Here is a 15,734-nt window from a genome sequence, read left to right as displayed (position 1 = left end):
GGAACAGAACAGCAACAGAAACTTTGCATCTCAATACATTTGAATCAACCTTCAGTTTTAAAGAATCACAGTTATGTAGCACAGAAGCAAGCTTTCAATTCACCATATCAACAAGTTGTTTTCTATTCTATTGAATGTTTTACTTAAATATTCCAAACTTAATTTTTAACCGTTCTATAATCTTTAATATTGTAATTATCTTTTTTCAGTCAGATAATTTTTTATTTGACATTCTACTTCCTTTTATACCCAGGCCAAATTGTGCTTAAAAGTCAAGAAGCCATAGTCATGCAACACAGAAATAGGTCCTTCGACACACCGTGTACACTAACCATCCAACATCTACTTACACAAATCTCATTGTATTGCTTCACCTCCCCTATTCAATTACGTACAAGGGCAATTCGCAGTCACAAATTCACCTCCAAAACACACACATATTTGGAATGCTGGAGGAAACTGAAGGACACAGTGGAAATCACTGGGAGAATGTGAAAATACATGCAGACTGTATCAGATACCAGGATTCAACCCAGACTGCTGGAGCTATGAAGCTGTGGTTCCTCTCCACGAGCCACTGTGCTGCACATACATCTAGGGCACCTACTAGAGGTAACGTGGTGGTTTCATAACACATCTTGCTCACCTGTATATATTATAATCTCTGAAACCTGCAGACAGCAGTTTTGAAATGACTGCACAGCTAAGAGGCTACGGCAAGAAACCCAGGTCATGATAAAATCATTCCAAGAACTTTTGCAATTGAAGCGGGACAAAAGGAATTGGAGGTAAACTATGTAAGCTGGCCAGAAGTCGGGCAAAATATAAGGAAGTAAGTACCAGGTGCTGCATACAGAAGGGAAAATAAGGTAAACGCAAACACTCAGTGTCTACTTTATTATGTAACTCCTGTATCTAATAAAGTGGCCGCTGAGTGCACATTCTTGGTCTTCTGCTGCTGTAGCCCATCCACTTCAACGTTTGACGTGTTCTGCACACCACTGTCATAACATAGGGTTACCTGAGTTACTGTCGCTTTCCTGTCGGATTGAACCAGTCTGATTGTTCTCCTTTGCGCTTTCTCAATAACAAGATGCTTTCACCCACACAGCTCCCAATCACTGGATGTTTTTTGCTTTTTACACCATTCTTTGTAAACTCCAGAGAGTATTGTACATGAAACCCCCGGGAGATCAGCTGTTTCTGAGATACTTAAACCAGCCCGATTGGCACCAAACAATCTTTCCCTGGTCAAAGTCACTTAGATCACATTTCTTCCCCATTCTGATGTTTTGTCTGAACAACAACTGGACCTTTTCTTCTTGTAAAGTTTAATGGTGGTTGGGAGACTAACTGCCACTGCTACCTACTGAAATAGAATATGGTGCAAGGAGAAGGGAACTCTACCCACTAGATTACTACCCCCTCAAAAAGAAAACTCAAATAATATAAAAAGCCTAATGCTTTTCAGAAAGTAAAATACACACATATATATTTCAATGCCAGTGATATCCGAACAAACTTTCCATGTTAAACTGTGTCTGTCCCAAAGATCTTAATTTAGCAATTAGGTGTTTCCTTTGCACCTTACAGGAACTGCATTCAAACAATACACAGTACGCTACATCATTTCTTGACAAGTGCACTCCCTACAAATGGCCATATCATTTTGAAGAAGGAATTATTCAACCTAGTATGTCTAATAGGTAAATGTGTAAGTGCAACTTCTTCTCTCCTTTTATACTCATCTCCCAGTTGAAATCAGACCATCCTCTGAATTTTATTTAAGTGCCGTCCTTTCATTTCCTTATCCCAACTTTATTGCCACAGTGATCTTGAACAGATTATTTTAATTCTGGCTTTCACCTCCCCTTTATGCAAAGGCATCACTACATTCACATTCTCCTCATTTCCTTCAACCCCATCATGGGCAGGGACCCAAAAACTGAGTGATGCACCATCAATAACTCTCTCTGAGACGTGAAGGCGAGATATCGGCTTTTATTGACTGGAAGAAAGAACAAGCAGTAGTTGACCACCATACTACATCCTGGAGACTGAGGGCCGGGCTCAGGCCTCAATCGCCTTTATACCGGGGTCTGTGGGAGGGGCCACAGGAGCAGTCAGCAGGGGGCGTGTCCAGACAGGTATATGTAGTTCACCACACTGAGTGCACAAGCCTAGACCTCAACAGCTGTTGTCCAATTTCACTGAGCCTCTCGACCATGCCTGCGTGCTTTTATGCATTGAGTTACCACTGCATGAGTGGTCAATTAGATAGTTGCATTAATGAGCAGGTGTGTCTAATAAAGTGGTCACTGAATGAACTTTTTAATATTCTCTACTACAATAGCTGAAACAATAGTTTTTTTTAAAATGAAGAGCTTCAGTTGATTCAATGTGTTCAACCAATGCACCATCAACATCACTAATAGAATATTTAGCAATTTATCTAAAACAGTGGAATACAAATCAGGAAAAACTGCTCTGTGTTGTTTCCTTTGGTCAGTAAGGCATAAGCTATAGAAATAGTCAGAAATTCTTACTTAGAGGTTTTAGCTCTTAGAGACTGGAGAAACATTATGCCTAGAATCGGATTTCCCCAATATCTGATATGCTAAACAGCTGCTTTTAGAAAGACACACACAAAATGCTGGAGGAACTCAGCAGGTCAGGCAGCATCTATGGAAATGATAAACAGTCGACATTTTGGGATGAGTCCTTTCTTCAAGGCTGTAAGGGAAAAGGAAAGACTCCAGAAGAAAAAGGTGGGGGAAGGGGAAGGAGGATTAGCTGAAGGTGATAGATGAAGCCAGACAGATGGGAAAGGTGAAGGGCTGGAGAAGAAAGAATCTGATAGGAGAGGGAGTGAACCATGGGAGAAAGGGAAGAAGAAAGGACACCGAGGGAGGTGATAGTCAGGTAAGGAGAGGACGTATTTTAGAAAGGATAGGCTGAGCAAGCTGGGCCTTTTCTTTTTGGAGAGAGGGAGGGTGAGGGGTAACTTGATAGAGGTGTACAAAATGATAAGAAACATAGATCGTGTGTATAGCCACAGACATTTTCCCAAGGAAGAAATATAAGCGGCATAACTTTAAAGTGTTTGTAGGAAAGTATAGGGGGGATGTAAGAGGTAGGATTTTTACATAAAGAATGGTAGGTGCGTGGAATGCACTGCCAAGGGTAATGTAAAAGCAGATACATTAGAGGCATCTAAAAGACTCTTAGATAGGCACATGGACAAAAAAAAATGGAGGACTTTGTGGGAGGGAAGGGTTTAATTGATATTGTAGTTAAAGGGTCATCATAACATTGTGGGCCAAAGGGCCTATACTACACTATATTGTTCTATGTTCTGTGTTCAGCTCTATGTTGCACTAATGCCATATCAGGATTCACTGGGACATCTTTGCTTTAAGAAATTATTATTCTGGTTTACTTACCCGAAGGGAATTCAATGTTTGATCTGTGCAATTCACAGATGCTCTGCCTGCTGAGTAGGCAGCAGCCAAATCATTGGTGCCCCTGTCCACGGGAAATGGGTCAGTGCTGCTTCCAAGGCAGTCTCAGGCACATGGGTCTCCCAAGGAGATCCCCTAACCTTCGGGTGGAGCAGAAGTATCCTGGTCATAAGCCTTTGCAATTAGTCACATATTGAGGCATCTGTGGACTGCTGCTATCATTTCACAGAACCCTGCATATGCACTATTGGTGGTGAGGTTTTATTGGAATAAAAATTACAGGGGGTGATTTGCAACTTTAAAAGAGATACTTTGGAGATTGGTGGGGGACCCAAGACACATGTAGTTCACATATGGTGTGATTAATTTTTATAAGTCTGAGAGGCATCCATTCAGACACAATTAGCCTAGACTTCAAATGCTATCCTAAGCAGACAAATATCCATTCTTTCTGCTCTTTCAAAAACTCTCATGATGAAAACATTACTGTGGCTGCCAGCACTTGGATTATTCAAATCTAAGGGGTCCAAGACCACCTGCAATTTTATGGTGTTACCAATTATGAAAGATTTTGCCATGATATTGTTAGCCACTGATTCTATGTATAAATAGTTGGCAATCCAGCTGCCAGCAGAAATATTGAATACTCCCCAGTGAAAAAGATATTTATCTCTGGTTGGAGGGGTGGGGCGGTGGTGAGCAGTGACTACTTTGATGCGATGATGGATTGACTATTAGAACAAGGAACACAGAAATTTACAGCAGAGAGACAGGCCCTTTGGCCCGCAATGTGATGCTGAACCAATTAAATTAGAAATCAAAGGGCCAACTAGACAGGCCACTTCTGCGGACACAATGTTCATATTCTTCCACTTCCCTCACCTTCATGTGCCTATCTAAACATCTCTTAAAAGTCCTTAATGTATCTGCTTCTACCACCACCCGAGGCAGTGTATTCCAGACACCCACAACTCTGTGTTAAAAAAAAACTTGCCCCTCACATCTCCTTTCAATTTATCTCCTCTAACCTTAAGTATATGCCCTCTGATATTAGACATTTCAACCCTGGGAAGAAGATACTGTCTGTCTACTCTATCTATGCCTCTGGTAATCTTATAAACCTTTATCAGATCTCCACTCAGCCTTTGTCACTCCAAGTTTTTCCAAGCTGTTGTTAGAGCACATGCCTTCTAATTCAGGCAGCATCCTGGTAAACCTCTTTTACACACTCTCCAAAACCTCGACATCCTTTCTATAATAGTGTGGCCAGAACTATATGCAATACTCTAGATGCAGCCTAACTAGGGTTTTAAAAAGCTGCAATGTAACTTCCTGACTTCTGAACTCAGTGCCTCGATTAATAAAGACAAGCATGCCATATGCCTTCTTAACCATGCTATCAACTTGTGTAGCTACTTTCAGGGAGCTGTGAACTTAGATCCCAAGATCCTCTGCTCATCAACACTGTTAAGGGTTTTGCCCTTAACAGTGTACTGTCTCTTTACATTTAACCTATCAAGGTGCAACATTTCACATCTGGCCGGGTTAGACTCCAGCTGCTGGTTCTCCACCCACATCTGCAAGTGATTATTTCCCATTGTATTTTTTTGCCAGTCTTCTACACAATTCGTAACACCACCAATCTTCATATTATCTGCAAACTTGCTAACCCACCCATCAGGTCATTTATGTACATCACAAATAGCAGAGGTCTCAGTGCAGATCCTTACAGAACAACACACTTCACACAATTCTAGCTAGAATAACTCCCTTCAACCGCTACCTTCTGTCTTCTCTGGTCAAGCCAGTTCTGAATCTAAAACAGCCAATTCCCCATGGACCCCATGCATCTTAATGTTCTGGAATAGCCGCCTATACCTTACTAAAATCCATGTAGACAACATCTACAGCTCTACCTTCCCATAACCCTTATCACCTCATCAAAAAATACAGTCGTTAGTAAACCTCACTTGTGGCTACAGAGGGCACAAATATATTGGTCAAGGTCCTAGCAATCTCATCTCATCTCTCATATCCCTAGGGGTTTGTAAACCTTAATGCTCTTTAAGAGACCCAACACTACCTCCTCCTTTACTTTGAAACGTCCTTGCGCTTTAGTAAGCTCAACACTGATCTCCCTGTCCTCCACGTCTTTCTCCTAGGTAAATAATGATTTAAGCACTCATTACAGACCTTATCCACATCTTCTGCAACCAAGCAAATGTTCCCTTCTTTATCCTTAAATGGTCCTTCCCTCTCCATAATTGTTCTCTTGTTCTTGATGTATGTATAGAATGCCCTGAGATTCTCTTTAATCCTTCTTGCCAAGGAATATTTATGACCCTCCCTGGCTTTCCTAATTTCCTTCTGGAGTTCTTTTCTGGCTTCTTTATAATCCTCAAGGGCTCTGTTTGATTCTAGCTTCCTAAGCTTTACATAATTTTTCTTTTTCTTCTTGACTAAATTCATCACTACCCTTGACATACAAGGTTGTCTTACCTTGCCATCCCTGTCATTCCTTCTGACTGTCCTGTATGCTGTGCAGTTGGTCTTTAAACACTCTCCACATGTTGGATGCGGGCTTGCACAAAAAACAGCTGCTCCCAATTAAATCTCCCTAGTTCCTGCCTAATACTCCCATAATTGGTCCTGATCCAATTTAATACTCTCCCACGAGATCTATACAAATCCTTATCTATATGTATCTTAAAACTTAAGGAATTGTGGTCACTGTTCCCTATCTGGTCACCCAATGAAAGGTTGCTCACCTGGCTGTTATATTTTATAACTCAAAAATCAAATTAAAAGAAAAAGATGGGAGAGCCAGGGATAACTCAAGTACATTTCATATTTACATTAGTGAAGTGTGCACTTATATGGTGGCATAATGACGTATGCCATTCATGCACTTTTACATATAACCCATAATGAATTATGTGAAACAACAAAGAATGCTTAATCAAACAATGTATTTACAATATTACTGAAATAAACTCTTCTCCCTGCTTAGCTATAAACTCCACCTCAATATACAATGCATTCTGAGTGATGGAAGGACTGTTTGATGCTCTGAGAGTTATGTGATTGGACTGAACTTTATATTGGTCTCCTTCAGTTTTCCAGCATTTTCTTTCTTGTGGCTGATATGTAAGTTTTTTGTATGTGGGTGGAGGGAAGGGGGTTTTAAATCTATTGTTGCTGTTCTTTTTTGCGAGTGAGGAGTTGGTCATTGTTTATGTCTCTGCAGGGAGGGGTTGGGCATGTATTGCTATGGTTGCTGTCTTTTTACGTGGGGTGGGGTTTCATGGATTGTTACTGTTGCTTTTTCCGTGGGTGTGAGTGTCCGGGATGTTACTGTTGCTGTTTATTTCCTGCGGGTGGGGGCTGGGGATTCTGGGGTCTGCGAGTTTTGTTTCTTTTACTTTTTCACGGGTACTTCATGGCTATCTGGAAAAGGCAAATATCAGAGTTGTATTGTACAGGCATACTTTGGCAATAAAATGAACCTTTTACATTGATCTTCACAATATACACAGTATAGTTATAACTACAGTGTAGACATCCACACTAGAATAAATTTTAAATTGTCCCATTCAGGCGTAAAGATTTAATCTTCGTGGAGGATTTCTTATTCTTGTGGGAAACGTCTTTCCTGACAAGAGAGGTTACACTAGGAATTGACTCTGGGACTACAGGAAGTTGTTCTGGCAGCTCTGGATACTTTTCTTCTCCTTTCTTCTTTCTTCTCCAAGATGTTCTTGGTATCTTCTGGATATGTTGATATCCCAAACTGTGCATGGCAAGCTGCTCGATCTGCTAATTTATCCCAGGCCATCAGACAAAGCTTCAAGCCAAAGCTTTCATTTTTGACCACGTCTAGATAACTGGCATGCAGCTTCTCCAACACTTTTATCACTCAGCTTGGATGGTACAATAATTCTCAATGCCCACATAAGGCAAACCCTGTCAGGGCAAGTTCATCCTGGCTCTGGTATAACTGGGGGAACTTGAACTTCTGCAGCATCTTCCACCCGTTTTGGGTGGCCATGTAGACCTGAGACAGTGTGGGTTCTTTACTGGTTTCCTTTTGAATCATTTCTGCTGTATAATAAGGAGACAATTTTTTGTAAAAAAAAACAAATTACTGAAGAGGACATTTATTAAAAAGAGGAATGTCCTCTTTTGTAACTTTTTCAGGTATTTTTCCAAGGGTAAAGGAACAATCCATTAGCATTTCCATGATTAGTTGTCATCTTGAATTTGATCTTGTAATTGCAGCCCAACTCTGCATTCATGCTGCTTTAGTGGAACACCCTTCTGTGGGCTGAAAGTGGACACTATGATTGATGATCAGTAATGAAGGTAAACTCTCTGATGCAGCTACTGGATGAAATGCTTAACACCCCAAACCAGATTCAAGACCTCCCTGTCAATCTGTGCATAATTTTTCTCTCCAGTGGTAAGGAAACATGATGCAAAGGCTAAGGGGTGTTCACTTCCATCACTCACAATATGACTGCAACTACAGTATACCATAAGGCATGGCGTCACAGGCAAGCAGCTCTGAATGATGTGAATCATAATGTGTGAGAAAAGCCACCTCACACTGCTTTATCCATTATCATTTCTTCCCAATCTGTAGTAATGAGTTCACGGGGTGTAGCACAGTAGCCAGGTTTGGCAGAACCCCGTTATAGTAATTGACATATCCTGAAAGGACTGCAATTGTGACATATCCCTTGGCCTTGGGGCACCCACCACTGCTTGAATTTTCTCAGTACACTTGTGTAATCCTTGTACATCGATGGTGTGGTCACTGTAAGTGATGTGTGGTTTAAAGAATCCGCAGATGTTGCATTATGCTTTGAGTCCATTTTAATCTTTTTAAAGTTCAAAGTAAATTTTTGTCAAACTACATATATACCACCATATACAATCCCATGATTCATTTTCTTGCGGGCATGCTCAATAAATCCACGATAGGAAAATAACCATTGTAGAATTAATGAAAGACCACACCAACTTGTTCATTCAATCAATGTGCAAAAGGCACCAATCTGTGCAAATATAAAAAGAAAGTAAGAAGAAGGAGAAATAAATAAACAATAAGTATCATCGACAGGTTGGCATTGAATACTAGCATCGCCTCAAAACTAATCAATAACACTGTTTTGAGATGTTGGAGGTGATGCTTCTCACCCTGACCGGTAACAATGACATAATCTAGGTAACAGTGAGCACCTGGACAGCCTTGCAGCACCCAGTCCATAGCTTACTGCCAGGGTGTAGGTGCAGATACTACTCCAAGAATAAGCCCTTTATGAAAGTTTATGGTGAGAAACTCTTTGGAATCTTCTTCCATTTGCATCTGAGAGTCGACCTCAGATAAGTGCATTTTGCTGGTGTTTTTCCCCCAGAAAGGTTTGCAAAGGTATCTTCTATTGCGGGCAGAGGGAATTGATCTACTTCAGTACTGGGTTGCTGGTGACCTTAAGATCCTGACAGATCAATCCTTCTTGGCTATTGGGAACACTGGTATTGCCCATGGGCTTCACTCAACATTGGAAAGAATTCCAATAGCCTCCATGTGATCTAGCTCACTGGCTACTTCAGTGTGGCATTTTCATTTAACACTTAATCGTCACCATTATTATATTTTGTAACTCCAAAAACTAGTTGAAAGAAAGACAAGGGAGAGTCGGAGATAACTCGTGTACGTTTTGTTTTCACTTTAGTGAGGTGCTCATATATAATGTTGGCATAATGATATATGCCATTCACATACTTTTACATATAATCCTTAATGAGTTATGTAAGCAACAAAGAATACTTACTCAAACAACATATTTGCAATATTACTCAAATATTACTGAAAGATTAAATACACAACAGTGGCTAGGCTCATTACCCAACACCAGGCCCAATACAGCCCCTCCTCTTGTTGGATTATCTACATATTAATTTAAGAAGCCCTCCTGGATGATCTAACAAATTCTGCCCCATCTAAACCTCTTGCATTAAGAAGGACCCAGTTTATATTAGGGAAGTTGAAGTCCCCCATGACAAAGGTTTTACACCTTTCCTTAATTTTTTAAAACATCAAAACCCTGGGACATTAAGCACCCATTCCTGTCCCTCCCTCAACCATGTCTCTGTAACCATGGCCACAACATGCTCTCAGTTCATCACCTTTACCCAAAATACTCCTAGCATTAAAATACACATACCTCAAACTATCCATCCAATTGTATCTATTACACTGCCCCTGACATTTTTGTACTGGACTTGGCATCTATCTTGCACACAATCCCTCCACTTTCTGGCCTGGTGCTTTGGTTCCCATTCCCCTGTCAAACCAGTTTAAGCCTTCCCGAGTAGCACTAGTGAACCTCCCAGAGAGGGTTGAATTGACTTAAATGTTACAAGTTGTGACTTTTTAAATCAGCAAGAAGTCTAAAAGTTCAGTGCAGTCCTGACTTCAATCACAAAGGTGAAGCTGTTATTACACTGCAGAGAATGGTCCAGTTATCAGCACAATTTGGTTATTGTCTCCACCCCAAAATAACTCAAGACCTCTTCTATCATGCTTAAAAATACAAGAACATACGAAAACAGAAGCAGGAGTAGGCCACCCAGCCACTCAAGACTGGCTCACTATTCAATATGATCTTAGTTTATCTGATTCTTCTGTGGCAGCTTCCCATAGTTCTCAATCATCCTATCTTTCAAAAAATATCTACAGTGAAATCCAGTTAATTGGGCCATTGGTTAAGCTGGGCAGTTGCTTATTTGGAAAAACTCTTAAAAAACAAAAACCAATTTGAGAAAATAACCAGGATTCCCTTCATTTACTTGGGACACTAAGTAACATCAGTCATATGCATTTTTGTGGTTGTTAGACATTACACCATACTTAGAGTGAACAGTTTTTAAATAGCATCAGTTGCGCATTTTTTTCAGGCTTGGAGATGCCAGAAACGGTTAGGAGTGAAAATAAAATGATGTCTCTACTTCAAAAATGTAATAACTACAAAGAATTTGAAGGTATCAACAATCATCTTGGACATTATAATGAAAATAAAAATTTGAAGAATGCAATCGTCGAAAGAATTATGTGAAGGCAGTCCATTATCTGCAGTAGGTCTATGCTAACTTTGTTTATTTACAGTCAATCAAAAGAACATGGCAGCATACACTGGATGAATTGCTCCATTGGTAACTCCATTAATAGGAACTAATACACAGTTTTATAGCACTGTAGTCATATAGATAGTGTTCTGTATTTCATTTAAGTACATAAATTGTTGCACAGTTAAACAACTGTTTATCTCTTTATACATTTTTAACTACTTCCATGAAACCAACTATTTGAAGCAAACAATGTGATTGGGCCAAAATATACTAGTCCCGATGTATCCTTATTAAATGGAATCTCCTGTTTTCCCCAGTGTGAGTACAGTATTAAATAACTTAACCTAAGTTTCTGTTTATGGATATCGCAGCTTAACTTCTCAGATTGCCTGCAGGAAAGCAGAGGAATTTGTCCCTTTTCTCCTCCTTTCTCATCTTCTACAAAGGCTCCAGCACCAACTTAAAAAGTTTACCAACCCTACCCTCCAACCCATCATCAGCCTATGCTGCATTCCCTGACAGACACACATTGACACATTCAGCCTGGAAATCTTCAAAATGAGAGCCAATACCAAAAAGCAGAAGCAGTTCTGTAAGTTAAGAGTAATATATTTATATATTACTGTATATTATATCAGAGGGCGCAAGGACACAACTTCAGGATTGAAGGACATCCATTTAGAACAGAGATGTGGAGAAATTACTTTAGTCAGAGGGTGGTAAATCTGTGGAAATAGTTGCCACGAGCAGTTGTGGAGGCCAAGTCATTGGGTGCATTTAAGGCAAAGATAGATGGGTTCTTGCTGATGACACAAAGGTTGGAAGTGTTGTGGATAGTGTGGAGGGCTGTTAGAGGTTACAGCGGGACATTGATAGAATGCAAAACTGGGCTGAGAAGTGGCAGATGGAGTTCAACCCAGATAAGTGTGAGATGGTTCATTTTGGTAGATCAAATACAATGGCAAAATATAGTATTAATGTTAAGACTCTTGGCAATGTGGAGGATCAGAGGGATCTTGGGGTCCGAATCCATAGGACGCTCAAAGCAGCTGCGCAGGTTGACTCTGTGGTTAAGAAGGCGTATAGTATATTGGCCTTCATAAATCGAGGAATTGAATTTAGGAGCCAAGAGGTAATGTTGCAGCTGAATAGGACCCTGGTCAGACCCTACTTGGAGTACTGTGCTCAGTTCTGGTAGCCTCACTACCGGAAGTATATGAAAGCCATAGAAAGGGTACAGAGGAGATTTACAAGGATGTTGCCTGGATTGGGGAGCATGCCTTATGAAAATAGATTGAGTGAACTTGGCCTTTTCTCCTTGGAGTGAAGGAGGATGAGAGGTAACCTGATAGAGGTGTATAAGATGATGAGAGGCATTAATGGTCTGGATAGTCAGAGGCTTTTTCCCAGTGCTGAAACGGTTGCCACAAGAGGACACAGGTTTAAGGTGCTGGGGAGCAGGTACAGAGGAGATGTCAGGGTTAAGCTTTTTACTCAGAGAGTGGTGAGTGCGTGGAATGGGCTGCCAGCAACAGTGGTGGAGGTTGATACGATAGGGTATTTTAAACCACTTTTAAACAGGTACATGGAGCTTAGTAAAATAGAGGGCTATAGGTAAGCCTAGTAATTCCTAAGGTAGGCACATGTTTGGCACAACTTTGTGGGCCAAAGGGCCTGTATTGTGTTGTAGCTTTTCTATGTTTCTTGATTAGCCAGGGCATCAAAGGGTATGGGGAGACGGCAGGGGAGTGGGGATGACTGGAAGAGTTTGGATCAGCCCATGATTGAATGGTGGAGCAGACTCGATGGGCTGAATGGCCTACTTCTGCACCTATATCTTATGGTCTTTTATATTTATATATTATTTGTTCAGTAAATAATAGAGGTAACATTTACAATCCTTCAGGTTGAAACTTGACATGGGTTTGATGTTATACTACACCAGTACTATGGGTGATTTTCAGGCAGAATTTGTACAGAATAATATGGATTATGTGGCTATCCAATATCAATCTGTTATAGACTAATACTGTACATTTACTTTTGACAGGGTCCAGGAAAGTCTGATACTGAGTATGCTTTGGACTGTGGTTCTGGCATTGGCAGAGTTTCCAGATATGTCCTGCTGCCTGTTTTCTCCTCAGTCGACATGGTGGACATGATGGATAACTTTTTATTTGAAGCTCTTTCCTACATCGGAAAAGATGTAAAGAAAGTGAAAGATTACTTCTGCTTTCCCTTGCAGGAGTTCACTCCACCTATTAAAAAATACGATGTTATTTGGATTCAGTGGGTGACTGGTGAGTTATGACTAGAAGTGTGCAATTTTGATATCAGAACTGCAGCAATGTTGATACTTCTTGAATTATAAATTATTGGTAGTTTTTTTCATCAGTTCAAAATTAATGGATGGTCTTACATCTGCAATGCTTCCATTGGTAGAGTTTTGTGTCAGAAGTTAGCAGATTGAAGAACCACTTCAGGCACTTAAGCACAAAATTTAGACTGACACTGTATTGCAGGATTGAGGAATGTTGTTTTTTTTTGCACTTAATATTAAACTAAGTCTTGAAATTGTTGTGGCATATTTAGTATCACAGCAATGACTTAACTTTCAAAACTACTTCATTGACTGTAAGCTACATCTGAACAGTTGAAGGTTATGAGAAATGTTATATAAATACAAAAATGCAAATCTTCTGTTTCCTTTCCTGTGTGTAGAGATGCATATTGCCATCACATTTACTAAAATTTGCTGAATATTTTATCTAAGAAATTAATTATCAAATTCAAAGTCTGATGGAGCAGATAAAAGAATCAAACAATGAAGAAAGAACCCCAAAGGAAAATTGATAACACTTGATTATTTAAAAACAAACTGAACCATGTTCAATCATCCTATTTTGGAAAGATATGACCTTCCTCATGAGGAGTGAAAAAGGGTCAGTTAGGCCATCTTTGAGCTGCTGGCATAATCTCTTACAGAACAGAGCTTGCAACAATCAGGGAAAATCATATCTTTCTACTTTCTTGGCTGAAGATGGTGTATTGTTTAAGAAAGTCAATGCAACAAAATAGAAAAACAACAGACACTAAAAATATTCTGAAACTATTAGGATTTACCTTTGATTTTTCTTCCACTACAGGACATTTAACTGATAAGGACCTAATGTTATTCTTAATAAGATGCAAGAACAGCCTGAAGGATGATGGAGTTATCATCATTAAAGATAATGTTGGTCGACAAGGATGTATTCTGGACCAAAGTGACAGTAGTATAATCCGGGACATTGATATTTTAAGGAATATCATAGCAAAAGCTGATTTGGATATCATCTGTGCCGAGAAGCAACTAGACATGCCCGAGCAGTTAGTACCTGTGTGGATGCTGGCCTTGAAATAGTAGCTTCTCTAGTAAGCTTGTTAATCTCAAACAGTCCTTATTTTAGACTTCCTCTTTGGTGAAATTATCCATAAGGTATATAAAGATTAACATTGGATAATGCTATACCTTGATCTATAAAGTCTGCTTTGTACATGATTCAAGTTTAAGGTATTTAATTCTCAGTTATTAGTGTTTTCTTTTAACTTGATTGCAAGGTGCAGATTTTTATCAGGTAAAATAGTCATAGCAGGTAAATGCACTTTCAATTCACTGTCAATGTTGTTTAAAGAAGTGAATCCAATGGCAGTAAAGTTATTTAAACATAAATTATTCTGTGCATTGACACTGATCAAATAATTTCCAGAATGTCAGTTATAGATTGGGTCTATAGAAAACCCAGTTTAGCTAGATATCTTGGAGGTGTCCTCAAACAGGGGCAGAAAACAGAAAAACAATGGACACAGTCAATTTTTAAAGTAGAAATGATTTACAGCTATTATTTTTGACTCAAGTAGACCAGAGCCTATCTCTGGATTTTAGAGTTTAGGACCAGCAAAGAACCACCCTAATAAAAGTCTTGAACAAACTGTTGCTTAGCAATTTAATTGTGTAGTGTTTTTCTAGATACTCTGCATGTCTGAATATTACTTGATTTTTGAATGTAATTCTTTCGTAATGTGTTTGTATTGAATTCTGCCACTTCTAAATTCGGTTGCACACTCTATAATATGATTCATGCATGTTCTGATGATGAATTTTCTAAAATGAGCGTGCACGTAATGATGCATTGCTTGGTAGGAGAAATAAGGTGATATGAGTCCATATTCTTACCGTTGTTGGGCATTCTTATCCTAACAATGTTTTAATACTTCCCATAATCTAATGGGGGCATTCCTGAGTTGATCACAGCACAATATTTTGCTTAATTTAATTACTTTCTATCTTTCAGACCCCCCCTTTATTAAACAAACCCTAGACCACCTGCCCAACCCAAGTTTGACACTTGTATGATATCCTGCATCTGCTGATTCTTTGGTTCCAGGCCCTCATCAATAAACCCCTTCCTTCGCACGTACTCAATCAAGTCCTTCCCCTTTCCAGCCTCAATTTCTTGATAATGCCTGACTCATTGAGCTCCATCCATCTCAGTAATCAGCTCCTAATTCATCCAAACTTCTCTTCCTCCACTGTTTGACTGGTGATTGCAAGCCAATCCTGCTTTCAAACTCTCATCTCTGCTCTATGATATTGCTCTTCCTGGTTCCACCCAATGTGCTATACTTCTGTAAGATTATTTCAGTACCACCCGGAACTTTGAAACTCGGGCAATACTGTTCAGCTAAGTGTTGGACTACAACCAAAACAATCAGTAGCACAATGAGTACAACAGATTAACTGCAGGAGTAATGAAGTTCTAGGCTCATGTGTTTAAATAGTACCCTTATATTTGCTTTTTTTTTTACACACATGTATAACTATGAATTTGTTCTAGTGTGCCATCACAGTGTTGGGATTGGGGATGGCTTTCAGGGTTTTTGTATAATGTTGATTTGGAAAATACAGGCAATAATTTGGAAATAAAACATTTAGAATCATAGAGAAGTACAGCACAGAAACAGGCCCTTCAGCCCATCTAGTCCATGCCAAAACCATTTAATCTGCCTACTCCCATCAACCTGCACTGGGACCATAGCCCTCCATATCCCTACCATCCTTGTACATAAACAAACTTCCCCCTCACATTCCCCTTAAACTTC

General features: G+C 39.7%; 1 protein-coding gene across 2 annotated transcripts in view; it reads left to right on the top strand.

Moving 5' to 3' along the window:
• ntmt2 (N-terminal Xaa-Pro-Lys N-methyltransferase) overlaps positions 1–14,546 on the top strand; it is a 42,901-nt gene extending 28,355 nt beyond the window's left edge. For both annotated transcript variants that reach the window (XM_073063256.1, XM_073063257.1), the window contains exons 3-4: positions 12,643–12,892; positions 13,739–14,546. In XM_073063256.1, the coding sequence (XP_072919357.1) occupies positions 12,643–12,892; positions 13,739–13,995 (507 nt within the window). In that variant the 3' untranslated portion in view covers positions 13,996–14,546. The remainder of the gene's footprint in view (positions 1–12,642; positions 12,893–13,738) is intronic.
• The last annotated feature ends 1,188 nt before the right edge of the window (positions 14,547–15,734 follow it).

This window comes from Hemitrygon akajei, chromosome 12 (assembly GCF_048418815.1).
Source record: "Hemitrygon akajei chromosome 12, sHemAka1.3, whole genome shotgun sequence".
Lineage (NCBI taxonomy): Eukaryota > Metazoa > Chordata > Chondrichthyes > Myliobatiformes > Dasyatidae > Hemitrygon > Hemitrygon akajei.
The sequence above is the reverse complement of the archived record's forward strand: the minus strand, read 5'-3'. Positions and strand labels throughout refer to the sequence as shown.